Source organism: Cornus florida, unplaced genomic scaffold (assembly GCF_030987335.1).
Source record: "Cornus florida cultivar Cherokee Brave unplaced genomic scaffold, ASM3098733v1 CherokeeBrave_3.0.0_Hap2_Chr02, whole genome shotgun sequence".
Taxonomy (NCBI): Eukaryota; Viridiplantae; Streptophyta; class Magnoliopsida; order Cornales; family Cornaceae; genus Cornus; species Cornus florida.
The window spans coordinates 130,605-157,560 of NW_026775572.1; the positions used below are offsets into that span (position 1 = coordinate 130,605).

The following is a 26,956-nucleotide window of genomic DNA, read 5'->3' on the forward strand; positions in this document are numbered from 1 at the left end:
TAAATTTTTTAAAAATAGTTTAAGGTAAACAAACATATTTTTCTGTTTATTATTTTAAAAACAAGATAAACATTTTTACGTTATCAAACAATGTATCTGTTTATCGATAAACAAAAGTTATACATAAACACTCATTAGGTATAAGCTTAAATGATAAACAATAAACAAAAATGGTTACCAAACAGAAGTGTTTTTTTTTTTTTTTACACTTTTTTTTATATACATAAAGAGTTTTTTTTTTTTTTTCAACCTTATTCATAATGAATATGAATATATTTAAATTTTAAATAATAATAATAATAACAATAACTTTAAAAGTGAGTTATCATATTTAAGCAATGGATTGAAAAAAAGTATAAATTATTCATTTGACTTTTCATTAAAAAAATAAAAAAAAAAAAAAAAAAAATCACTCTCTTAATCTAATAATAAGATATAAAGGGCTCTCCACCCTTGTAACTACTGAGTTCTCTCGTAATCATTACTTAGTGGTTGCAAATTTTGATACGATTTGCCAACATGACTCTAACACGACACAAGTTAAACGGGTTTGAGTTGACCTTAAACGGGTTCGAGTCTTAAACAAGTCGACACGATTAACCCATTTAATTAATCGTGTCATGTTTGGATTGAGGTGGTTTTGCCCGTTTAGATCCGTTTAACTATACGTGTCATAAATAAATTTATATTTAAGTTTCAAAATAACTATCTAAATTTGTGTCAGATAAACTATTTAGTAATTTGGTTAAATTGAAACTTATAATTTTTTGTATTATTTGTTTGATGGAGTATTATTAATAATTTAAGTAATATAATTTTTTATTTTAATAAATACGTTATTGAACGGTTTATACCTATAACCTGTTTAATAAATAACTCAAGTTAATGTTAAGAATTTCTGATAATAATATTAAACAGGTCGTGTTCATATTGATTTATTTAGTAAAATACACTTGGATTCACAAGACACAATTATCACCCGTGTATGCGAATTGTTACCCTTATTATTATTGAATGGTAATATTTATTGCTTACCCAAAAAAATTATATATAATAATATTTACTCCGTAAATAATTCAGCATCGATGCAACCGGGTTGGAGATTCTATGCCACCTCACGTGTCCTGTCGGGTTAAGGAGAAATTCATCGATTTGTTTATACCAAATTACCAATAATTACGAAGTTAAAACAGCGAAGGGCAAAGCGGTAATCACGGATGCACCAAATTTGATAAACCGATCACGTCCGGATGCAACCGGGTATGTAGCTGATATAAAACGCTACTCTTGTCCGGGGGAATAGAACCCATCTCTCTATATCTTGCTACCCTTTGGTCCCCTCTCTCTAAAGCCTAGTCGATTGTTTATCTCTTAAATCTCCCGTAGAAGAGAGAGTTGAATAAAGCAAAAGACGAAGAAGAAAAAGATATGGCCGATCAGCTTACAGATGACCAGATCTCCGAGTTTAAGGAGGCCTTCAGCTTGTTCGACAAGGATGGAGATGGTTCGAACCTCCTTCAAATCTCCCTTTTTCCTTTCTATTATTTTCGTATGCATTTATGTGTACAACTATATGTGTATATATTATTTGTATATATCTTCAACCAGATCTAGCTATCTGTTTAACTTATTGCTTGAATTGGACTTCTGGTACTCTTCATTGATCTAGATAATGGAGTCTTTGTATTTTATGCTATACTTATCTGTACAAATTATTGTTTGTACTTGCTTATTAGAAATTCTATAAGATACGTTTTTTTTAAATAACAGTAGGTTAGCTATATCGTGATAGTTTAAAATCAAACATTTGGTAAGGTAGTGAAAAAGAGGTTGAAGTAAATCTCACATTTATCATTGTTTGGGGCCAGCAAGAAATGAAATGAAATGAAATGGAATGGAATTATTATTTTTTTAGTTTGGATATGATAGAAAAAAAGAGTTTTGAAAAATTAAGGTTCCCCCGCAACTGGCGCATCAAATTTCTTAAATTTCAAGGTACATCAAAATTTTAACGAATCGAATTTCAGAAAAGGCTCATGCTTTGCTATTTATTATTTTGGTTCAAAATTTCTTATTATATTTTTGTTAATGGCTGGCCCTCTTGAGTAATGAAAACTAATTTTAGTAGCTCGTCTATAGGTCTTTATCATCTAAGTCTACTCCCTCTTTTTTTTCTCAATAATGGTTGCCACTCTTTATTTTTTTCTGACACTACTTTCATGAGTAACCCTATCTTTTTAAGTCATTCGTAACATTCTTATTTCCACTACGTGTTATGATTCTCATTTCCACTACATAGATTTTTTGTTATATAGGTTTGCCTACTGACAGTTATATATTATTGATCCTTTTGAACAATGATTGATGTGTGATCATTATATTATCAAGATCCGAATCTTTATTACATTTGTATTCCATATACTCGGATTTTGTTCTACCCATTTGATTTCAAGGCATTTCTCCACATTTCTAATTTTGTTGTCAAGTTTTCTTTAGAAGTATTGAATGACACTACGTCATCAACAAAACATAATACACTTCGGCTGAATACATTTCTCCACATTTCTAATTTTGTTGCCAAGCTTTAGCTTGTGGGCCATGTTGGTTTTCGGCTGAAAACATTCGTTTAGGGCTTCGAAATCGCATTTTATTGTGTTGTAAGAGGCCTGCAGATTATTTTGGGATTTTTGTTCGAGGCCTTAACGAAGTGAAAATGCTCTGAGATTTTATATTTAGTAGTTTTATTTGATTATGTATCTTTCTCTATTTTTTCAAAAATTTTAAAGAGAATTGATTTTTTTAGACTTATTTCTAGGATTAGTTTCCTTGTGTTTTTAGTTTTCTTCTAGTGTTAGGTTTTCTTTTATTATAAATACATGTACTGCCAAGTGCAGAATTAATTTTGTATTCATTCAATTATCAAATAATATATCAGATTTATCTGAATTATCTTTTCGTTTTGTGGATTCAAAACACCCACCTTGTGGATTCAAGGTAACCTGTTTCCCGTGAACAAATTTATCACTTCCGCTTACGTCATAGCTTCTTCGACGAGGAATTTAGAGACTTGCCTGACGTAGTTCGTCTTCCTTCTTTGGATTGAAGTGTGTGCCCATGCTTTTGACCTAACTGCTCTTTCTCTCATCAAAGACGTTTACGTGTCTTAACCTTATGCCTCTTGAGACTTGCCCTTTCTTTCCTATGTTGGACTTGCGCATCTCGTTTAAAGGTTAGGGTTGAGATATTCCGAAAATTGAGGATGATGAATGTTCCCAAAGGAGAGAGGGGATAGGACCGTTATGAGAATTGAGGATGATGAATGTTCCCAGAGGATGATGAATGTTCCCAATGGGATTTTCATGGTTAAGAAGAAGATAAAAGGAAATATTTAGGCTTTCATAGGCTGCTTCATTTGGAGTTTATTAGAGGTGAGAAACGACAAAAAAATTTGACTGGTGTGAAGAATTCTTTGGGGAAAGCCACTGTTTAAAAGCTTTGAGCCTTAATTTTCAATTTATTTTAATTATTTTTTTGGTCATTTCTTTTCCGTTTCTGTACAATTTTACTTTTGATTATTTTCCCAAAAAATATGTATGAACAATTGGTAAAAAAGGATTGGTCTAATACAAATTAAATTTATTTTAGTTTTTGAAATAATAAGGGTAATTTGGGCAAGTACAAAGTAATTTTCTTGCTATCCAAACCATAAATAAGTATTTTCTCACAACTTTATTGATAAATTTTCATCCTAACTAAATTGATTTTCTCACAACTTTTTTATTTTTACTTTAAAAAAAAAGGACAAACTGATTTTCCTTTCACTCACTTCATTTTATTTTATTTCCCCTTTCCACTATTGGTTTCCATCTAACTATGGAACCCTAGTAGAAAGAAGCATTGGAATGTGATCATTTTTTCCCCCATACAAACAGAAGGTTTTGTGATTTGTAAGAGTTGAAGGTTTTTATGGAAAGTGGATTTTTATATGGAGAATTTCTTCTTTGTTGCACTTAACATCTTCCCCATGGTTCTTAATGGAGCTTTGTAGAGAGAAGCTCCCAGGGAAGCCATCCAGCTTAACTTATTTAACAAGGCATGCAGGAATAGCATTATATAAGGTTGTACGCTATAATTGGTAATTAGGGAGTCAAGTTCAGGTCTCATGGTTCCTGCAATCTTATGGGGATTAATTTGTTAGATCAATTTAATATTCTGGCTCGTAAAATTATAGGATCATAGCATCCAGATATGAGTTTTAGCGCTTCTATGCGCACATTAGCCAGTTTGGTCTCCTATTGGTAATTATCATATGACATTTATTTTCCTACATATAAATTCTGTTGATTTTTTAGGCTGTAAGCATTGCTAATGATACTAAAATTAGTTTCATTTGTTCTCAAGTTTGTTTCTTACTGTCATGGTAACAGTAATGTTTTGATTGTATTTTAAGTATCCTTTGTGTTCAAATCCTGTATATATAATATGTGGACTCCAATAGCTTAATAGCTGCAAAAATTTGACATGTGTAGTTTTTAGAGAGCTATGTTACAGAAGTCTAGTATATTGATAAATCCTCAAACCCAAGGATATGAGTTTACAACTGAATATTCTTATTTTCGAACAGGGTAAAGTTTGCAACAAACCCCCTTGAACTACAATTTTAGCACTTATCCCTTACCTTCAATCACATGAGATATATAATTGGTCTTACGATGAAAATGCCCTTTTCATGACAAAATATCCTTGAAAATTATATATCAAAAGAGAACAACACTTGTTGCACAAAAACAATCTCTCTCTCTTGAGAATTACATAGAGAGAACAAGAAATGAACAATGTAGGGTAGACAAATCTGGAGAGATATTTTCTTACAAACCCCTTTACGAAAAAGAACAAAAAAAATATGAGAGAAGATTCAAAAAGAGTTTGCAAAGTCAAAGGGTAATCTATACTTTGTTGCAGTATGATTTGAACTTGGGTGATTGAATCATTGTTGGTATTCAGAGAGGATGTTGGAAAGTCAATTTATTCCATATCTATATTTTGTTATGTTCTGGCTGTCCAATATGTCACCTGTTATGGCTTATTTATTTCTGTATACTGTTGGGTGAACCTCCTGGTTTGCAACAGGGTAATGGAACCTTTGAAAGAAAATGGGGACGATGTTTCTGCTTGATTAAATTATTTTTCAGAACAACTAATACTTGATTAATTGATTTTTGAAACAAATATGCAATATGAACATTGATGTTTGAGTATTAATTAATATCCAAAAGCTTGTGTGATTGGGACGTTGTTATAGTGAATTGTTCTTCAAAATATATGACCAGGTTGTATCACTACCAAGGAGCTTGGGACTGTCATGAGATCACTGGGGCAGAACCCGACTGAGGCTGAGCTGCAGGACATGATAAATGAAGTGGATGCTGACGGTAATGGAACGATCGACTTTCCAGAGTTCCTAAACCTCATGGCCAGGAAGATGAAGGATACCGACTCCGAGGAGGAGCTGAAAGAAGCATTCCGAGTTTTTGACAAGGATCAGAATGGGTTCATCTCGGCTGCCGAGCTGCGCCACGTGATGACAAACCTGGGGGAGAAGCTTACTGATGAAGAAGTTGATGAGATGATTCGGGAGGCTGATGTTGATGGCGATGGGCAAATCAACTATGAGGAGTTTGTTAAGGTGATGATGGCTAAGTGATGATCCCATTCAGATCAAAGTAAAAAATGAAAATAATTATTAGAAGAGACTGAAGAAACCTAAGAAACTGGATGGACAGGGTTAACTAGTATAATTTTCTCTTTTCACCAATTTATGCGTTGAAATCAAACCTTCAAAACGATGTAATGGCTTGTTCTGTTGGTGGTAGAATTCTTTCTTTCTTGTGACATTTCTTGTGATTCTTGGATTTCCTTTTTGTTTCTTTTGAATTTGATCTAGAGGTGAAAGTTTAATATTCTCTGATGGATGAAATCTGGTTTCTTGCGAGTCTGAACTAGTTGAAAATTTTTAATATTCTATGTTGGAACTTGAATGGATGACACATTAGATATTGCGTTAATTAGTCTCATCTTTTCGGGGACCACCTTATACTATATTGCTAGTAGAATTGTCTATTACCTCGTGGAGATAATGTTGCGCTGTCGTGTTAGAGATGTCATTTTGTTTTTGTTTATGGTAAGTTATGTGGGTGGGCTAGCCAACCGTCCCTTAAAAAGTTGTGATGCAGCCATAGTTTATGCCTCGGGATAGAATTGATGAAACCACCGTTTGACGTTCATGCAGAACCTTTCAGAGAAAAATCTGAGCTTCGTCTGGTGCTCATGATTTCTCGATTTGTGTTAACGGCGGCCCATGATTTCTCCAATTGGTAATTGTTGTTAATGCTCTCATACCTAGTGTTAGAAGGGGCCATTTGTCCCGCATTGGATCTGAATAAAGTGATTGGGTATAAATAAGTGGATATACAACACTACCTAATAACTTGAATTTTTGAATAAATGGACAAATGTCCACCAGTTACAGTTAGTATCACACTTAGACCCAATTCTTAAGTCACGCCAAACGCCCGCTAGAAGGCGTCCGGGTGAGCCACCCTGGGTAGGCAGGGTGGTCCAACCACAACGAGGGCGTTGCGAGTTCGGGTAGGAGAGAATGTTACAATGGGCCATTTTTTCACTTGAAGGTTTTTTTTATTTTTTTTACTGCTTCACCCTTTTTCTTTCGCTCGCTAATTTACTTGCGTAATCAAGCGGCTGAATTGAAAAGCCGGGCAAAACACTTGGAACTCTGGCTTTTCCCGAGAGATCAATCAAATATGTAAAGTTAAAAAGTAATTATGCAAATCCATACGCCGGAATGAAAAAACTGTTCAAAAGGAATGGTGATCGAGAGAAAAGATCCAATAATGAATCCATCGAGTTCCCACCTGATATACAACTCATACAATAGCTGACACCCCAATTTAACCGTCACTCTTTTATGTCATTAATCCTTCAGATAAACAACAAAAGTTAGCCACAAATTCTACAAAAGCCCATCTCTCAATCATTTCCCCTAAAATCTTATAATCTCTTCAAACTTTTCTTTCTTGCATCCATTTTCTTTTTCTCTGCCTGGACTTTTGTCAACCCAACTTCCTTCTTCTGTGTCCATAATATTACTGTTGACCCACTACCTCCCGTCTCAGTAGTTGAACTCAACACAGCTGGAAGAACCAGCCCACTTCCACCTTTGGAAACTCCTGTTGTACAACAGGCCAACGGGGATGACAATGGCAGCACAGCACCGGATACTGCATTTTTCTGATCAGTACTAAGAACTGAGGTGTTTGTCTGGTCGACGTTTAAGGCAGTTGACTCAGAAATAGCTCCTGTTTTAAACTTTGGCTTTGGTTTCAGAGCATGAATTCCAGTGTAAAGCCTGTTTTTTTCAAAAACAAAATGAATAAATAATCATACAAACTTCTACTTGAGTAAGATTCTCGACATCATTAATCGAATAACTCATGTAATCCAAAGTCTCAAAAGGAGGTCAGGGGTTCAAGCCTCAGTAGAGGCATGGGGGTGTAAGCACCAACTAAGAAGAAAAAAAAAAAAAAAAATTCATACAAACAGGCATTATAATTATGAATCCCACCTATATAACTGAAATATGTAATCTGAACAAATTAAATTTCTTTCAAACTCAAAAAGAAATTCCACATGAGGTAACTGCTCCCTCCTAACTTCAAGATTGCATAAAAGCTATATTTAGAAACTACTAGAGCTGTAAAGAGATAGTTCCGAAAGTACTTCTTTCAGTTTAGTCCAAATCACACGCTGTGAATTCAAGATGTCAGTCAATATCATGCTGAGTTTAATAAGGAGGTTTCTAAGGTTGGGATGTACAATGTTCCAAGATATCCACCCACAGGCACTAAATAAAGCAAATACTGTAAAGCTGCACTCTAGCCATGCCTAGTCATTTTATGCCAGATAGGAAGCAAGGAAACATTAACAAAATTCAGCCACTATGTAGCAATGAATTTAAACAAAACCCAAAAGCGTGGATGTTTGCCTCCACCTACTTGTGTTCTCTGAGTAGGTACTAATATAAGGTTCCACCACAAGTGGCTGTTTCCCAATAACCGGGTTGGGGTCTTGTCTCAATATAACCAAAATGGGATGTTCAAATGGAAATATCATGTTCTCAGCAAAGCTTCGAGACTCAAGCAGATAACAGCAGGAATGTGACTCACCTGGCATGCCTGGCATACTCCTCATAATTTTCAAGCAACATCTTGCCAGCCTGCTCATTCAGAGCTGATTCCGGGAATGGCTCAATCAGTAAACACCTTACTACCTGAAATCACAAAACCCCAGGTCAGTGAAAAGATAACATCACAGAGCCAACACCTTATTAGCTGAACTCACAGAACCTAAAGTCAATGAAAAGATAACAGTGCAAACAACTTACTACCTCAAATTGCGGAACTTGAATGAAAAGATAACTGGATCGCAATGCAAACCAAGTGGTGAATGCAATACAGGTATTTGGGTTCAGAAAACTACCACTATCCCCATTAAAGGAGAAGAAAAAGAGAGAGAAGAGTAGAAACACCAGGCGTGGAACTTACAATCAGAACATGCCGCAAGCCAAGACTCGGGTTCCAATCTTTTTTCAATGTGTTGACACATATCTCACCATTGGTTGCAATATTTGGGTGGAAAATCTTAGTCACGAAGTAACCTATGTCCATAAAGATCAAAATATTCAAAAAAAAAAAAAAAAAAAAAAGCCAACCTAGAAGTAATACATATGTACCGCAAATAACAAGATTTGAAAATAAAATTTTCAAGAAAAATAAAGCAGCATGAGCCATAGTTCGCTGTATCGTCCGATACGCGACCCTTTTTCAAGTCCAATACACGACCCGTATCGGCCAGTTTACACTGACTTTGTCCGAGTCCGTTACACCGCGACCGATACTGCGAACCATGGCCTGAGCATCACACATTTCATGGAGCAAACCACTCCATAAAGTGCATGCACCAGGATCAATCCAACAATCTCATTTCCATGACCATGAAAAACTCTTCTCAAATGCAAAACTTTAAAAATTATGTTACACCATTTAATAGAACTCTATCTAACAATATCCACCAGAGAGGAAGGGTAAGTTAACGATCTCACACCTTAGAAAGGAAAAATAAATGAATAAGCAAGAAAGATCGTAGCAGACCATTAATTAACCTATTTAGTACCCAATGACCACCATTAATAAAACTCTACCCAACAATATCCACCACAGAGTAAGGGGTAGTTAACGAGCTCACGCCTTACAAAGAAAAAAAATAAAGGAATAAGCAAGAAAGATCGTACCAGATCATTAATTTATTTATTTAATATCCAATGATCAGGCAAACAATAACGTCAACCGTGTTTTGAGTAGCAAGTGTGTAAGTGTGAAGTATAGAGGTGTAAATAAAAGATGGGTGAAAGAAAGAGATAGATTACCTGTTCAGCATAGAAAAAAATATCTGAAAGTGCGCCTTTCAAAACTAAAAAAAATTGGAAACTAGAAGCACAGGCAATAGTCAGAGCCTTCGTGAAAATAGAATGATTCTATACTATGTAAACCGGCAAACCTCTTGGAGGGGACTGTGGAAAGTCACGAGACAATATCAACTTCATGCGGAAAACACCGTTCGCATACGGAGTCCCAGCTGCAAGGTCAGAGATCTTTCATTATGAAACTTCAAACGACCTTAAAGGATATAAGAAATTAAAACAGAAAAGAACATGCCCGGGCCTTCAATGTCAGCATATATGGTTGAAAAATCATCATCATTGACTCCCACTTTAATGCCCTCAGGAGGGGTTTCATCAAGATTCTTCAACTCCTTCGCAAGTTGCTTTACTACATTTGGTGGAAGATTTTCGTTGGTTGCCTACAACAGTAACAAATTCACAAAAAATAAAAAAATAAAAACTGTAAGAAATTCCTTCACCTACATTTACCAGTGTTGAAGGATTTAAATATTAAAGATACACCATATCAAACAACTGAAGCTTTTAGAGTAGATGTGCATCAACATGTTATGAAGTCATGTGTTCGAACCTCACCATCACCCTAATTATTACAATTGAAACACGTGTTGGACCAAAAAGAATGCCATAAGTGAGGAGGCGTGTTGAAGGATTTAAATATTAAAGTTACACCCTCTCTGACATCTTAAGCTTTTAGAGTGGATGGTGGTCAACAAATAGCAATTTCATAAACAGCAAAGCTCTAAATATATATCCATCCTGACCCACAGGGAATTGTGTACTACAAACAGCAAAAATTTGGCAAAAATTTCATGCTTACAACTTTAAACCATACATTTGTCTACATCAAACGAAAAAAAAAAAAATCAAATCAACCTCCAAGCATTTGTACTAACCAATCAAAGATTCAACAATTTTAAAATATATCGGGTTACTATTGGTGCAGAGTATTGGGCTTTAAAAAATATATAGATATCGTGAAAATGAGGATGCTAAGATTGATGATGGGAGTGACTTGAAGATAAGGGTTACTAACCAAAATAAGAGGGAGAAATTAGGAGTGATGCCGATTAGTGATTAAATAACAGAAAGTAGACCCAGGAGGTATGGATATATACAAATTAAGATCTATAAAAGGGAAGAAGAGGAATACTAATTTGCATAGAAGGTAGGAAACAGATAGGGGAACCGAAATTAACATAGAATGAAATTATTAGAAATGGATTTTAAGAGGTTAAATATTGTAGGAGAGATGGCCTGTAATAGATAAGAATAGAAAAAGAGAATTCATGTGGCTTGCCTACCCCAATTATTCATATGAGATTAAGACAAAGATGATAATGATGATCATAAGTTCCACGGTTCAACAAATTTCCATGGTTGAAGTTTTCATTTTGCACATGTACATAACATCACAATTTTGATCAATTTAAAAACCTATATAATAATTAAAGAAACTGTTCTCTTGGAAATACTCTGTTTATATATATATATATATATATATATATATATATATAAACAGAGTATTTCCAAGAGAACAGTTTCTTTAATTATTACAGAAATATGTGGATCCTCACAACTTAAGAAAGAACACGATGTTCTAGAAACAGAGAAACTTGCCATAGCCACAAAAATGAAGATGGAAACTCTACAGAACTACAATGACTTTGCTGATAAGAAATCACAAATGCAAATGATGTGCCAAGGCTGTCTTCAGTTGTGCTGTCTGGTGCCTAGAGAGATGAAGATGATTGAGCTACTGAGAGAAAATCCTGCAAAAACAATAAATTTGATTTTCAGATCAAGACCAAATTAAGAGCACTGGCACAATTTACATTCAGACTTTTTCTCCACACAAAGTAATAACCGATAGAAGTATATCACCAGCATCCAAAATAAAGAACAAAAATTTTGATAGTTAAAAAGTTGTAACCCTTTGATGTTGTTCGTAGCCGTGCCAAAAAAAGGTGGGAATAATACAATTGTGTGCAGCTATAGCTACCAGAGGCATGAATACAGGCACTGCAGGCAAGTCTAGATCGAACCCTAGAAGGGTAGACAAAATAGAAACCCATGTATGTGAGCAGGTCCCACCCTACTTCACCAAATGTAAACAATCAACACTGACTACAGGCAGCCCATCGAAGTTACATAGCGCCCTGTCCTACCCCACCCTTCCTTGCACACTGAACCATTCCTCAAATTCTCTTAGTATGTACATTAAGGATATAAAACAAAGAATATTATATATAAGAAAGGCTAAAATCTAAATAAGTTTACTGTACAATGAGGAATCTTTTTAACTTTCCTAGGTAAGCCCATATCCATCTCCTAGTTAAAAGATTAATAAATCATTCATCATCATCATCCTTGCCTTACTCCCATATGAATGGGTTGGCCACATGAATTCTCTTTTTCCATTCTATTCTATTACAACAATCTCTCCTCTAATATATAACTTTTTAAAATCATTTCTAATGATTTCCTATTTCATCCTATGTTAATTACAGGTGCCTCTCCGCCTCCTACCCTGTATGCAAATAAACCTTACTCTTCTCACCAGTGCATCTAGAGGTCTTCTATGTATGTGTCCATACCACCTAAGTCTACTCTCTCAAATCTTATCACTCTAACAAGTGCCACACCTAATTTTTCTCATATTTTGGTTTGTAACCCTATCTCTTCTAGTAACTCCTATCATCTATCTTAACATCCTCATTTCTGCTACATGAATGCGTAGTTCTTGCTTCTTTTTAAAGCCCAACACTACGCCATATAAAATAGTTGGCATAATAACTATTCTATAAAAAATTCTTTTAGTTTATGTGGGGCATTCATTTATCACATAAAACGGAACTGTCTCACCATCTTTTTATATTATTGGCCCTAAATACCAAAAGTGTACACTTTGGATTATTTTTTGGTTTTGAAATGTAATCATTACCTCATTAATATCCAACTCTTGACTAAATTTGCATTCCATGTATTCAGTTTTAGTTCTACTAACCCTTAAACCTTAAACCTTTTGGTTCTAACGCGTTTCTCCACCTTTCTAATTTAATTGCCAAGTTTTCTAGATCAGTAAATCCTAGATGATTAAAATTGTACATTCAGCTTCCACTATTAAAAAGCAATCATGTTCCCAATGCATAATTCACAATATCCTTCCATAGAAAAAAGCTTGATTATGCTCAAAACAAGGTGCCATCTAATCACCTCACATTCTCTTGGGAGTCAGCAGTACATGATAGAAAGCTCACATTTGTGGTATGCCCATAAAACATTGAGTTTGTTGCTTACACTTGTCGTAAAAGGTACAGCAATACACATATCGCAATTACAAAATCACTAAATCCTTCAAGCTTGTAATTAGATAATTATACTTCAGTATCAGAAATCCATGTAAATAGCTATTTCAAAATTCATACGATCCTTGTAAAGAGAAAGCTCCATAAAGGACAAAATGAGCCATCATGTAATCCCCTCCTTTTCTCCTGTAGATAGAGGTCATTGAGAAGTTTTTTTCTAGAGAGAGAGATTTTGAAGGGTGGGAGAGGCTTTGAGAGCTTAGAGAGGCATTATGTGGGTGTCGGATGTGTGTAAATGCAAGCATTGTAAAAATGATTTTTCAGAATATATATTTTACTTGAAAATGTCATGGAAATACAAAAAACTTATAGGAAAAAAGGGGCTTAACGTGACAGAAGGCTATGGCCAAAATTTGTCATGGATAGGAACATTTGATGTGTGTATATTATCTTGGATGGATTAGATGCTCTTGGAAAAGGATATCCTACATACAAGGGTATTCCTAAAATAAACAAAAAGCCTAATCACACGAAAACCACTCATAGCGCAGTGGTACTAGATTTATTTGGCATCAAAAAGTCCTGAATGGACCATAAGATGACTACTAAACATCCCAAATATGCACATGCATGTCAAACTGTCAGGAAATACAGCTACCATTACTTCCTCATCCTGATTCCAATCATATGCTGTTATAACTTGGCTTCCACATGTACAAAGGAAGCAAACAGTATGACATTGGCAACTTAACTTAAAAGTCCAGATGCATAGAGCTCTGGACATGGACAAAGGAAGCAAACAGTATAACATTGGCAATTTAACTTAGGAGTCCAGATGCGTAGCTATGGATCTGACTGTTTGAAACCCAAATCCTCATTTTCTGGTGGGCAGAACACAGAACTTCATGGATATGAACAAGAAGTTATCTGTCTACCATGGGCTCGCACCTAGGACCACTTTCATACTAAATATCAAGTAAATCTAAGATAGGCCTAGTAGGCTGGTAGTCCTAAAAAAATACATCAATAATCTGTAACCAACATTTTAACAGCTTTACCTATCCACTCATCTTTGAATATAGTGACAAGTCCCTATATATACGTATAGGTACACTAGCTGACACACGAGCAAACAAATCAAGGACATGCAACAGTACCAGTGGAAAAGAAAGTAAAGAAGCCTCAACCCAAGGGGAGAGGGGCGGCAAGAAAGGGGAAGCTAAGAAGTACAGAACTTCTACAAAGGTGTCGTGTTCGTGTCAAACACGTGTTAGGCACTAACACTTCATGAACAATCTTGGACACGTTTGACATGTCCATAATTTAAGAGCAAATTTTATTACTTCAAACACTTCTCGGAAACTTGGCCGACACATCCAGACACTTCCAAACACAGGTTTTATATGGCACAAAGACATCTAAAAGTAGTCATATCCAAAAATTCTAGAAAAAATATGAACATACCTCATAATATCCACTTTTTTTTCTTTAAGAAAAATTGGTATTATTCACATGGTCACAACAAGTCGAGGTGTAAAAACACTTTTCGTATGGGACAAAAATATAATTGGAACGACAAAGTAGGAGTAGTAGTAGTATATATAATAGAATAATCTTTATGATATTCGCACAGTTTCATCTTCTAAATATGTAACTCTTACTATAGAAATATTGGAGAGAATGTTTTGGTGCCAGTTGGGGAGGTTCCTAAGATCACTTTGTTTGCTGGCATTCTTGGTTGTCGTACTGGCTCTTTTCCTATCTCTTATTTAGGGCTCCCCCTGGGAGCTCCTTCGATGTGTGTGGGGCTTTGGGATCCAGTTGTGGATAGGTTTAAGAGGAGGCTGGCGGGTTGGAAGAAGGGGGGTGGGTCACTCTGATTAAGAGTACCCTTTCTTGCCTTCCTACTTATTTCATCTCGCTTTTCCAGATTCCCTTCTCTGTCGCTGAGAGAATTGAGCATTTGCAGCGTAACTTTATGTGGGGGAGAAGAAGAGAGGAGTTTAAGTATCACCTGGTTCGATGGGAGCAAATGTGCAGGTCGATTCGAAATGGTGGGTTGGGTCTTGGAAGATTAGTGCCTTTCAATAAAACTCTCCTTGGGAAATGGTTGTGGAGGTTTGGGGTGGAGAGGCATTGGCTTTGGCGGAGGGTCATTGCGAGTAGATATGGGGAAGGCAGAGGAGGGTGGTGCTCTCTTGAGGTGCGTTGTCCGAGGGGTGTAGGGGTCTGGAAGTGTATTAGGAAGGGGTGGGCATCAGTTTTTGGGAGGATGTTTGGTGTGGGGATATTTCTCTTACTCTCGCTTTCCCACGGCTTTTCAAGATTGCTACGAATAGGCAGGCCAGGGTGGTTGACTGTTATCATCTTAATAGCGGGAGATTGGTTTGGGATGTTCGATTCAAGCGTCTTTTTCAGGATTGGGAGGTTGAGAATGCCACTCGTTTGTTGTAGACGTTTTATCGGCAGGGTGTCATGGCTGGAGACTCTGATTGTTGGATTTAGAATCCAAATTCGCAGGGTCGCTTTGATGTTCGTTCCTTCTTCAGGTGTCTTACAATGGAGCCTAGAGGGTCCTTCCCGTGGAGATCTGTTTGGCGCTCTAAGGCTCCTCTCAAGGTGGCCTTCTTTGCTTAGACCTCTATTTTGGGTAAGATTTTGACCCAAGACAATTTGAGAATGAGAAATCAGGTGGTGGTCAATCGGTGCTACATGTGTCTTCGGGATGAGGAGACAGTGGATCATCTTCTTTTGCATTGCACCATGGCCAAGGATTATTGGTACTTGATGCTTAGTTTGTTTGGGTCATGCCTCGTTCTTCTAAAGGGATGGTTTAGGCTTGGGGAGGATGCTCTGTGGGGGGCCATATTCGTGATGCTTGGAGGGCTACGTCTCTTTGTGCGTGGTGGTGCATCTGGCTGGAGAGGAACAGAAGATATTTTGAGGGCAAAGAAAGGCCTATTTCTTTTCTTAGGTTCTTTATTATTTCCACTCTTTTTTGTTGGGTTACGGGTAGAGATTATAGATCTTTAGAAGATATTGTTGTTTTCTTGGCCTCTTTGAAGGCTTAGAGGAGGCCCTTTTTGGCCTTGTGTTGTTCTCTTGGGATGCATTCCCCTTTTGAGCACTTTCAATGCATTTCTTACTTATCAAAAATATATATATATATATATATATATATATAGAAATAAAAAATTAGTTAGTCATATAATTGACTTACCCAATAGGTGTATAAAAATAAAAGTTTTTATTTACATACAGTCATGCACGTCTCCTACCTTTTTAGGATTTAACATATTGGCATCTAAATGTCGTGTCGTGTACGTAAATAACTTTCATTGTTAGCTTCCTTGGTATAAATCTAATTGTTTTATGGACACTACTATTTCATAACTTAGTCATTGTCCAATCATTCTCTCCCAAAGTTTCATAAATATGTACAAAATTGAGTATCTCCAAATTACTATACATAGGCACTAAGATATTCTTACTTATCAAAAAAACAGGTACTAAGATATACTCTAGGCATTTTATTAGTTATTAACTTATTATGGACTTATTAAACAATTTTGTTAACTAAGAAATGTCATCATTCTCTATACAGTACCATATCTAAGTAGGAAAGACCATCTAGACTAAAAACCTTCTTCTTGTTTTCGTGTTGTTCAATGCGTTTGTTACCTTGCATACACTAATGCTATGAAAAACTTTGTATCTCTTACCTCCCCAAAAAACAATATTCTTCTAAACATAGGATTCCAAAAGAATTTCATTCAACAGCTCTTCAAAATAACTTTTCCACCTTAATCTAATTTAATCTTTTTACCAAAAATCCTTCTGTTCTTTTCTCATTTATTTTACCTAATTTAGAATAGAGAATGCCGCGCATGTTCAATACTTAACATCATTGTTATTTTTTTAACTTTGTTCATTACAGCTCATATTTTTTATAACTTTCTTCCTTTTTAGGTTTTTGCACATCCCACCACTTTCTTTCTTTAAAATAATGGTCCTTTACATCTTTTGATATTCTTTTAATAAATTGGTCATGCTATTTGTCACAGGGGTAAATTCTGAACACGAATCTAGTACCCTGTGATGGCATTAAGCCAGAAATATGAACAACTTTTCTTTGAATTTCTAACTTAGCTCTGCCAACTCACACTTGCTGCCTAGAACACACAGCAAGTAAAACACTCTCACACACAAGTATAGTTGCAAGAATGTAAAGACAATAACACCCACGAATTTACAGAAGCACAAGGCTTCCAACCTTTTACTATTATTCACAAAACAGTACAAGAAAAGGCCTCAACCTGCAGAAGCATACAAGAGTCTCTCACAACACAACTCTGTGTCTCACTCTCAATCTGCCCTCTCTACAGAACCCACATTAACAATATATAGGCAAACTCTCAAAACCGCCCACAACTGCCCACTAAAGTGGTGGATGACACCCCCATCCACCTAGGGTCATGTTGGCACCCACTAAGTGTGCCAACACTACATATGTAGTTGACAAGCCCAATTACTAGCTTGTTGGCACGCTCTGCTCATGCCACTTGTCCACAGGAAGTTACACATTATCTGCCACCTTCTATATATCAGCATAGTGGAAGAAAACCGACTCTAACCACCTGTGTGTTGTCCCCTCAAATCTGTGTCACATGCATGGGAAGTTACTCAGCACACCCCCACTCCCCATAATACATGCATATGAGTGGGAAGTTGGAAAGTTACTCAGCACACCCCCACTACCCATAATATATGCACACTAGTGGGAAGTGTTAGTAACTTCCCCAACCAACTGAGCCCACTTAGCCATCTTCTGTAACCATAAGTAAATTCCCCCAACCAACTGAGCCCACTTAGCCATCTTCTGTAACCATAAGCCATGACTTATGTGGTCCATGCTTTAAGCAACATCTGAGCCAACTTTGTAAACCTAGCCCATGCCAAGCCCACTAATCTGCACCCGCATATAAATGTCTCAAAGTGCACGACATCCAAATCGAATGCCGTCTGCGCCAACCATCTTCTATGGACTCAAGGTACCTCCCATAAAGATCCCGAGCCAAAACTCCAAACTTCACTTTTTCGCCATATTTACGAAAATGCCACTAGGCACCCCCAGTGCACGCTGACAGCATCCCATGGTTGTCAAGGGGCTTGTCAAGGTCCCAACCCCGTAACAAACCTCCCCCACTTAAGAATTTCAACGTCCTCGTTGAAGCAATCACAAAGTGTCACAAGTCTCTACCTGCAAATTAGCATGTTGGCCCCGAGCAACCCGAATGTTGAATATTAACACTGCAACAACTCCACTGTTGCACTTAAATAATGACATAAACCCCAACCTCCGCTTCGATTCATGACATGAATTCTGGACACCTTTGGATTCTGTCCTCACAACCAGCAACCCAAATCAGAAAAACAAATAAAGAGAGAATTTGCCATTACCAACCTTGGCAATAACTCCGTGAGCATCTCTGCATAGCCTTCCCCCGAAGCCACGCGTCCACCTGCACCTATCATGACTGCATGACAAGAGGATTGATCCGAACATTACCCTCATCCGAGTCTGAATCTCCTCCATTGGCTTCTTCAGCAACCATAGCATTCACCTTCTCTTTCTTAGGACAGTCCCTCGCCCCATGTGGACCCTTGCAAATGAAGCAACCACTGTCCAGCTTTGGCCTCTGCTGGATGAACATCGCCTCTGACTTACCTTTGTCTTTCTCTTCCTCAGCAACACCATACCTCTTGGGCTTGTCACCAAACTTGCCCTTCTTCTTCAGTTTGCTGGCGATAGTAGAGTCAGACTTTTCAATCTGCAAGTCCACCAGGCTGTCTGCTGCAACTATAGCAGAAGAGAGGTCGATCACTCCGCTCCTCCTTAACTCGATTTGTGCCCATGATTGCAAGCCTGCCATAAAATTAAACAATTTGTCCCCCTCGGACATATCTTTGATATCCAACATCAAAGATGTGAACTCTTTCACATATTCACGCACTGTATCCGTATGCTTGAGTCTCCTCAACGACTCCTGAGCCACCCAGCCAGAATTTGCTGGAAGAAACTGCTCCTTCAGTTCTTTCCTCAGCTCTGCAAATACAATAATTTTGGGGCATAACTCGTCCTCCACCCGAGTCCGCCACCACAATTTAACATCACCAGACAAATACATACTGGTAATAGTTACCTTGTCATTATCTGGAATGTGGGCTGCTCGAAAATATTGCTCCATATCTCTCAAGAAATTCTCCAAATCTTTGGCACTTCTCTTGCCCCCGAATGACTTTGGTTCTGGAATTTTGATTTTGGAAGATGATGGCTTCTCTCCCACAACAGTCTGATTGTGCATGGCTCTCTTCAACAGAGCCACCTCGCCCTCCAAATCCTTCGCATGATCTTTGAAGAGGTCTGTCATGGACATCACATCAACCGTCATAATCTGCATCATTGAGTTTGTCTCCCCCACAAACTCTTCAAGCATTGATCATATTGTCTGCAACTCAACTGCAAACAATTCCATCTGCTCCGTCAAGGCAGCAGCATCGTCAGATTGTGGAGCACCCACCAAGGCCTCCAAACAAGTCACACGATCTTTGAGAGCTTCTGTAGCATTACCACCAGCCATGATGAACCCAACTCTGCGCTCTGATACCAATTGTCATAGGGGTAAATTCTGAACACGAATCTAGTGCCCTGTGATGGCACTAAGCCAGAAATATGAACAACTTTTCTTTGAATTTCTAACTTAGCTCAGCCAACTCACACTTGCTACCTATAACACACAGCAAGTAAAACACTCTCACACACAAGTATAGTTACAAGAATGTAAAGACAATAACACCCACGAATTTACAGAAGCACAAGGCTTCCAACCTTTTACTATTATTCACAAAACAGTACAAGGAAAGGCCTTAACCTGCAGAAGCATACAAGAATCTCTCACAACACAACTCTGTGTCTCACTCTAAATCTGCCCTCTCTACAGAACCCACATTAACAATATATAGGCAAACTCTCAAAACCGCCCATAACTGCCCACTAAAGTGGTGGATGACACCCCCATCCACCCACAACTACCCACTAAAGTGGTGGATGACGCCCCCATCCTCCTAGGGTCATGTTGGCACCCACTAAGTGTGCAAACACTACATATGTAGTTGACAAGCCCAACTACTAGCTTGTTGGCACGCTCTGCTCATGCCACTTGTCCACAGGAAGTTACACATTATCTGTCACCTTCTATATATCAGCATAGTGGAAGAAAACCGACTCTAACCACCTGTGTGTTGTCCCCTCAGATCTGTGCCACATGCATGGGAAGTTACTCAGCACACCCCCACTCCCCATAATACATGCATATGAGTGGGAAGTTGGAAAGTTACTCAGCACACCCCCACTACCCATAATATATGCACACTAGTAGGAAGTGTTAGTAACTTCTCCCAACCAACTGAGCCCACTTAGCCATCTTCTGTAACCATAAGCCATGACTTGTGTGGTCCATGCTTTAAGCAACATCTGAGCCAACCTTGTGAACCTAGCCCATGCCAAGCCCACTAATCTGCACTCGCATATAAATTTCTCAAAGTGCACGACATCCAAATCGAGTGCCGTCTGCACCAACCATCTTCTAAGAACTCAAGGTACCTCCCATTAAGATCCCGAGCCAAAACTCCAAGTTTCACTTTTTCGCCATATTTACGAAAATGCCACTGGGCACCCCCAGTGCACGCTGACAGCATCCCATGGCTGTCAGGGGGCTTGTCAAGGTCCCAACCCCGTAACACTATTCCATAATACATTAGTTTTGATCTATTATGGTCTTATTAAACAATTTTGTTAACTAAGAAATGTCATCATTCTCTAAACACTACCATATCTAAGTAGGAAAGACAATCTAGACTAAAAAACTTATTATTTTTTTCATATTGTTCAATGTGTTTGTCACCTTGCATACACTAATGCTATGAAAAACTTTGCATCTCTTACCTCCCCAAAAAACAATATTCTTCTAAACATAAGCTTCCAAAAGATTTCATTCAACAGCTTTTCAAAATAACTTTTCCACCTTAATCTAATTTAATCTTTTTACCAAAAACCCTTTTGTTCTTTTCTCATTTATTTTACCTAAATTAGAACAGAGATTGCCGCGCATGTTCAATACTTAACATCATTGTTATTTTTTTTAACTTTGTTCTTTACAACCCATATTTTTTAAAACTTTCTTCCTTTATAGGTTTTTGCCAAATTTATAGCAATCCCATTTGTATTTACTATGGCTTGGACAACCACATCCCACCACTTTCTTTCTTTAAAATAATGGTCTTTTACATCTTTTGATATTCTTTTAATAAATTGGTCGTGTTATTCCATATTACATTAGTTTTGATCTGCCAGATGTGAAGCTGCATTTTTAGCATCTTAGTCTTGAATACTTCTATTTTCTCTCTTTTGAATTTCATCACCTAGTTTTTGAAATTCTAATCTCCTCTCTCTTTCTTGATTGTCATTTGAATACATATCTATAAATAACATATATACAAATAAAGGCTCACCAAAAGAGTAGAAAAAACCAAAAAAAAAAACAGAAAATGAGCTAAATATGAAAAGAAAATCAAATCCCTATGATTTATTCCAGGGGAAAAAAAATCAAAACCCTAAAATGCATGTGTGGGGAGAAACTTATTCCCGCTCTACTTGCCCACAAATACACATCAAAATAGTAATTGGTGTTTATACCTAAGTCAGTCGACATAACTAGATCTGTTATGTAACCATTTCACATAAAAAATAATATCTGGAGCAGGCAATTCAAAAGAAAGAGAGAACTCAACAAACAAAAAATTTGTTGAAACCCTAATGGACAAGAAATTGAGCATTTACATTCTCAACCCACTTACCCTAAAATCACATTAAAATTGTCATTCAAAAATCTTGAACATGTTCTTATTTCTACCCAACTTATTAAAGTCAACGGCAAATAGATGGTATGCATTCAATCCCCTAACAGAGACTCCTACGAAGATATATTAGAGAGAGAAATCATTTTCCGCGGAAAATTAAAACCAAATAACTCATTTAGTCAGAGTAATGGCCTTATACCAACGCATAACTGGGGTGTAAATCACCCGATCGAGAACAAGATGAAAGCCAAACCTTAATGCATCATGGAAGAGCCAGCTAACATCATAATCTATACACACATATAACCAAAAAAAAAAAATCAACTAAGTCATACGAAAGACACGAAAAAGGTCACAGAGCCCAGGAAGGAATCATTCGAACTCAGCTTCGATTGAATTAAGAAAAAAAAGTATGTTGACACGGAAACTTGCAGAGAAACAAAAATCCAGATAAGAAATATCACCTTGGAGTGTTAGAGAGGAGAGAGAGGCCAGTCGGGTATTTCTTTCATACATCGAGTATCTCTTTGGAATGATTGATGAATTGATTTAGGTGATTTGGGTTGGGTTGGGTTGGTTTATATAAAGGAATAATAAAATAATGGCCAAAGTTAGGGCTCTAGCTTGGGCGGGTTAACCTAGTCCAATCTAAGTCCAATTCGAAATTTTAAAATTTAAGCTTTAAGTTTACAAATTGGACTCATGTTCGGGTTGAGTTTAGGGATGTCAATTTTTACCGCCCCGTCGGGGCCCCGCCCCGTCCCGCCCCGTTAATAATGGATATGGGAACACTTGTTATACCGTTGGGGCAGACATGAATACAAATTTTGTACCCGTCGAGGGTCACGGGGTGGGTAAGGGTTCAATATACATATCCTAGGGGCCCCGCCCCGCCCCGCCCTGCATATAACTATATATAATATATATATATATATATTAATAAGTTATTTTAGCGGCTTACCCAATTACCCATCTCTTATAATCCTAATTTGGGATATAAACTTGGTATTAAATTTACTTTTGTTTTGGTTATGGTGGAAGTTGGAGCTTAGAACTTCTTGTGATTTGGTTGTATTAAACTTTTATTTTTGTTTATTATGTTCTCTGAATTATGTTATGTGCATGTTATTTTTTATTTATTTATTAGGATACATAATTTTATTTATGTTGTGTCATTCCTAGGCTTTGCACATTTAAATAGCAGGAGTTTAAGTTCCAAAAAGTGGGAGAAAAAAATTTGTTAGTGGGGCGGGCACGGGGGCACAGTATTTCCTAACGGGGCGGGGTTGGATATGAAAATCCAACCCGTCGCGGGTCTCGGGGCGGGCATGGACTTGATAAAAATTAAAAGGGGCGGGGCGGGGCGGGATTTAGAGAAACCCGCTCCAAACCCGCCCCGTTGCCATCCCTAGTTGAGTTTTGTTAAGACCCAGACATATTCGAGTTGGGCTCTAGCTCAACCTGAACCCAACCCAAAATCCAAAATAAAAATGAAAAAAAAAATCATTTTTTTCCTCCTTTCTCTCTCCTCTCTCCTCTCTCCTCTCTCTTCTTTCTCTCTCTTGTCTCTCTACCGTCCTCCCTATACGTACAAGTTAGCAGTTGCAGAGAGAGAAGGGGGGCAAGCTTGAGAGTTGAGAGACAGCGGCGGAAGCTTGCGAACGGCGAACCCAAACTGCAACAGCGAGCGATGGAAACTGAAAAATCTGGGTTTTGATTTTTTGAACAATTTGAAATGATATGCCGATATGGGTTTTGAACTTTTGATTATTGCGGACAGATAGATAAAACTGAAATATATGGGTTTTGAATTTGTGATTCTTTTAGATTTTGTAGTTTGCAATTGCAGAGAGAGAGGGGGGAGCGACTTCAGAGAGAATAGAGATGGAGGCGATTAGGGAGGCTAAAATGATTTGCCCTAAAAATAATCAAATGTATAATATATATAATTTGTTTTTTAATAATAATATAATCAAATATATAATATATATTTCCGGGGAAAAAAAAAATTAAAAAAACTCAACCCTTAAACCTGACCCAACTCACAGAAAAATATTCAGACTGGGTTATGATCATAACCCATGTTGGGTACAATTCGGGCTAGGCCAACCTAACTCGATTTGGGTTGAAATTGGGTTGGAACTGGGCTGAGTTGGGCCAGCTCAACTTGTAGGCCTAGCAGAAGTACAATAACCCTTATACCCTTTTCCCGATAAACCTCCCATCTAATTTTTTAATCAAAGAATTTCCTTCAATTATATAATATAAGAGATAAAAGATTGGATGTTTAAACCAAAATGTTTTTATTGCTATTTTATTTGAATTATAATTCATTTTAACTTCGAAAATTCATATCTCAAAAATTATATATTAAAAAATTACAAATAATATATACACGGAAAGCTTATAAACAAGGATTCTAGAAATATCATATTTGTGCAATATGCCACCATAACCAGAAATAAATAGACAATCTAAGAATCTATTCCAACAATCTTATTTTATTTTTGAAAAATAAAATACTCAAAATATTTGTAAGAAAATTTTCAGAATTATTCATTTACACGTGTAGCATAACATATAAAAGATTTAGCCCTAACAAAAATCGATTATCTATTTTGATTTTTTTTTTTTAAATGGTGAATCTATAAGAAAACAAAAATATATTGACGCACAATATGATATCTCATGAAATCGGTCTCTATTGGGGCTAAATTTTTTATATATTATGCTTTATATGCAAATGAATAATTTTGAAGATTTTCTTGCAAATATCCCGATTATTTTAATTTTTAAAATAAAATAAGATTGTTGGAGTAGACTCTTAGATTGCCTATTTCTCTCTGGTTATGGTGGTTTGTTGCACAAATCTTATATTTATGAAATCCTTGTTTCATAAGCTTTTCGTGCATATATTATTTATAATTTTTCGATGTACGGTTTGCAAGATATAAATTTTTGAAATTCAGATGAACTTGCATTTAAATAAAACAACAATAAAGGCATTTTGGTCCAAACATTCACTCTTTTACACCCCTCGAATAGTTAGAGGGGGTTATTTGGTAAAAAATTAAACAAGAGGATTTATTGAAAAAGGTCCATAGTTAAGGAGGGTTTGATGTGTGTTTTTATTTATCAATAATAAAATACTACTTGCAATAGAACGAATTTTTGTAGGATAGGGGCTATATTGAGGGTGTCGAACCTCAAAAACTGCAATGGTTTATGGAGTCTTCAATTAATACTATTTTAATTTAGAAAAAGAATTTAATTTGTTATGGTGCAATAATATAAATAGAAAATAAATAAAGTAAAGAGAAAAAATCAAGGGTAGAGATACTCAGGGATTGACTTCACCACGATCCTCCTACTATGGTCAACTATTCAGTCTTAGGATTTTAATAATTTATATACCATATGAATTAAACTCAATAACATTCATTTAATTCGGTTTTAAAGAAAGATGTTTCATGAATTTCAATTAACTATAACCTATCTACGGTTAGCATGGATTATCCACCTACCTACTTCTAACTAATTTTGCATTACAATCCATCTTTCCTAAGCATAGCCTATGAAAATATTCATTCACAAAAAACGTTTGAACACCTTTACATGATCTCCATTTTTATGTCCGGTAGGGCTCTGCCAGATACCGTCCAATAAGAATGGGTTGAGAACAGTTTATAAATAGTTACATCTAAGACAAATAACTATTCAGAAACTATTAATTCATTAAAACACCAATTAAGTTGACTCAATTGCTCAAAATTATATAATCAAAGTATATAAATTATTAAATTCCCAAAGTATAAACAATCAAACCATAATAATCGGATAGGGTTACATCAATGTCTAAGATAGGAATTAGCTACTCATGACGACACTAGATATCATCTGTGTTGGTGTAGTCTTCATCATCAAGGTCTGCACTTCTTTCTTGGGGACTTCCTTTCAAAACCCTAAAAGCCGCCGTGAGAGAGAAGAATGAGATGATGGAATCCAAAAATTCTTTTCCTTGTGACATTTCCTCTTCTTTTATAGGAGAAATTAAGTCCTAATCCCATTTAGATTGGTTTTACAGCTTTTGGGAACCATTGGGCTTTTAAGGAAATAAAGAGAGGTGAAAATATATAATTCCCGCATGTATTTTGAACCTCCACGATGCCAGAGCTCGAGCTCTGGAGTCAGGGCTCGAGCTTAACCTATCAGCAACTTGTTCTGACGTTGTAATACAATTTTGACATATTTAGAGCGCGAATCTTGAGATGGCTATTAGAGACAAAAACATCGTGCTTCGAGTCTTCTTTCCAAAGCAGCTGAGTTTGCTCAATTTGGAGTTTTGAGTCAAAAGTTATGCCTAAAATACTGAAGTAGGTCCAGAGTTTTCAGCAATGCTCGAGCCCTGAGTGGTTGTGCTCGAGCTTTCTGAGTTGGGCTCAAGCTCTGGGAGCAAAATTTATCCAAAATGTCTTTTTATTGATTGTGCTCGATCCTAAGGTGTTGGGCTTGAGCTCTGGGGCTGTGGGCTCGAGCTCTAGGTGTTAGTGCTCGATCTCTTGAGGTCTGGCACAAGGTCCTGGGACTTGGATCAACTCTTCAAATTTCGACACATCTTGTGCTCGAGCTCGTAGGAAAAGGCTCGAGCATCCTGTGGTTGGGCTCGAGCTTTCGTGTCTTGGTGGAATTTTTTGTTTTTGTTGGCTCTAGGCTTGAGCCTTAAAAACATGGGCTTGAGCCTTAACACTTGACTTTCTCCAAAATCGCCATTTTGACTCGCAGCTAGCTTTGAATGACCAACAACGACTCGGTAAGCTTCAATATCAGTCTTTTCATCATAAAATCACGGTTTTAACTTGTTCTTTGGGAAAGTACCTACAAACACAAAATAAACATAAATCAGTCTAAAACTGGATAGAAGTATTACTTAAAGTCTTACCATACATATATTTAGGGACTCGAATATGCAATATTTAGCGCTCATCAGGGTTTATTGTACTTTGCCCTAAAATAATTAACTTATTTAGAAATGAGATAATAGTCGCAATAGTCCAAAGTGGGAGAAATTATTCATTGCAACTGTTGTAATGGTGACGTAGTGCAACGGACGGTTACAAATACTCTCCCAAAGTAAAGTGGACCTACAATAAAACCAAAAAATTGATATACATGCTTTAGTGGAGTGTTTGTAATC

General features: G+C 36.7%; 2 protein-coding genes across 3 annotated transcripts; one reads left to right on the plus strand and one right to left on the minus strand.

The window, feature by feature from the left end:
- The first annotated feature begins 1,290 nt into the window (after positions 1-1,290).
- LOC132289873 (calmodulin-7) lies at positions 1,291-5,894 on the plus strand. The gene is made up of 2 exons (XM_059790010.1): positions 1,291-1,504; positions 5,331-5,894. The coding sequence occupies exons 1-2, from the start codon at positions 1,429-1,431 to the stop codon at positions 5,702-5,704; spliced, it is 450 nt and encodes a 149-aa protein (XP_059645993.1). The 5' UTR covers positions 1,291-1,428; the 3' UTR covers positions 5,705-5,894.
- Positions 5,895-6,885: 991 nt separating this feature from the next.
- Positions 6,886-22,330, minus strand: LOC132289847 (ubiquitin-conjugating enzyme E2 22-like). Of its 2 annotated transcripts, XM_059790009.1 has the most exons (8): positions 22,227-22,330; positions 22,016-22,052; positions 11,156-11,307; positions 9,792-9,936; positions 9,634-9,711; positions 8,622-8,734; positions 8,244-8,347; positions 6,886-7,426 (listed from the first exon to the last, which is right to left on the minus strand). In XM_059790009.1, exons 3-8 carry the CDS (start codon positions 11,156-11,158, stop codon positions 7,069-7,071), a joined length of 801 nt encoding a protein of 266 aa, XP_059645992.1. In that variant the 5' UTR covers positions 11,159-11,307; positions 22,016-22,052; positions 22,227-22,330; the 3' UTR covers positions 6,886-7,068. The 2 variants fall into 2 exon arrangements, with proteins under 2 accessions (XP_059645992.1, XP_059645991.1); XM_059790008.1 differs by lacking the exon at positions 22,016-22,052.
- Between the last annotated feature and the right edge of the window lie 4,626 nt (positions 22,331-26,956).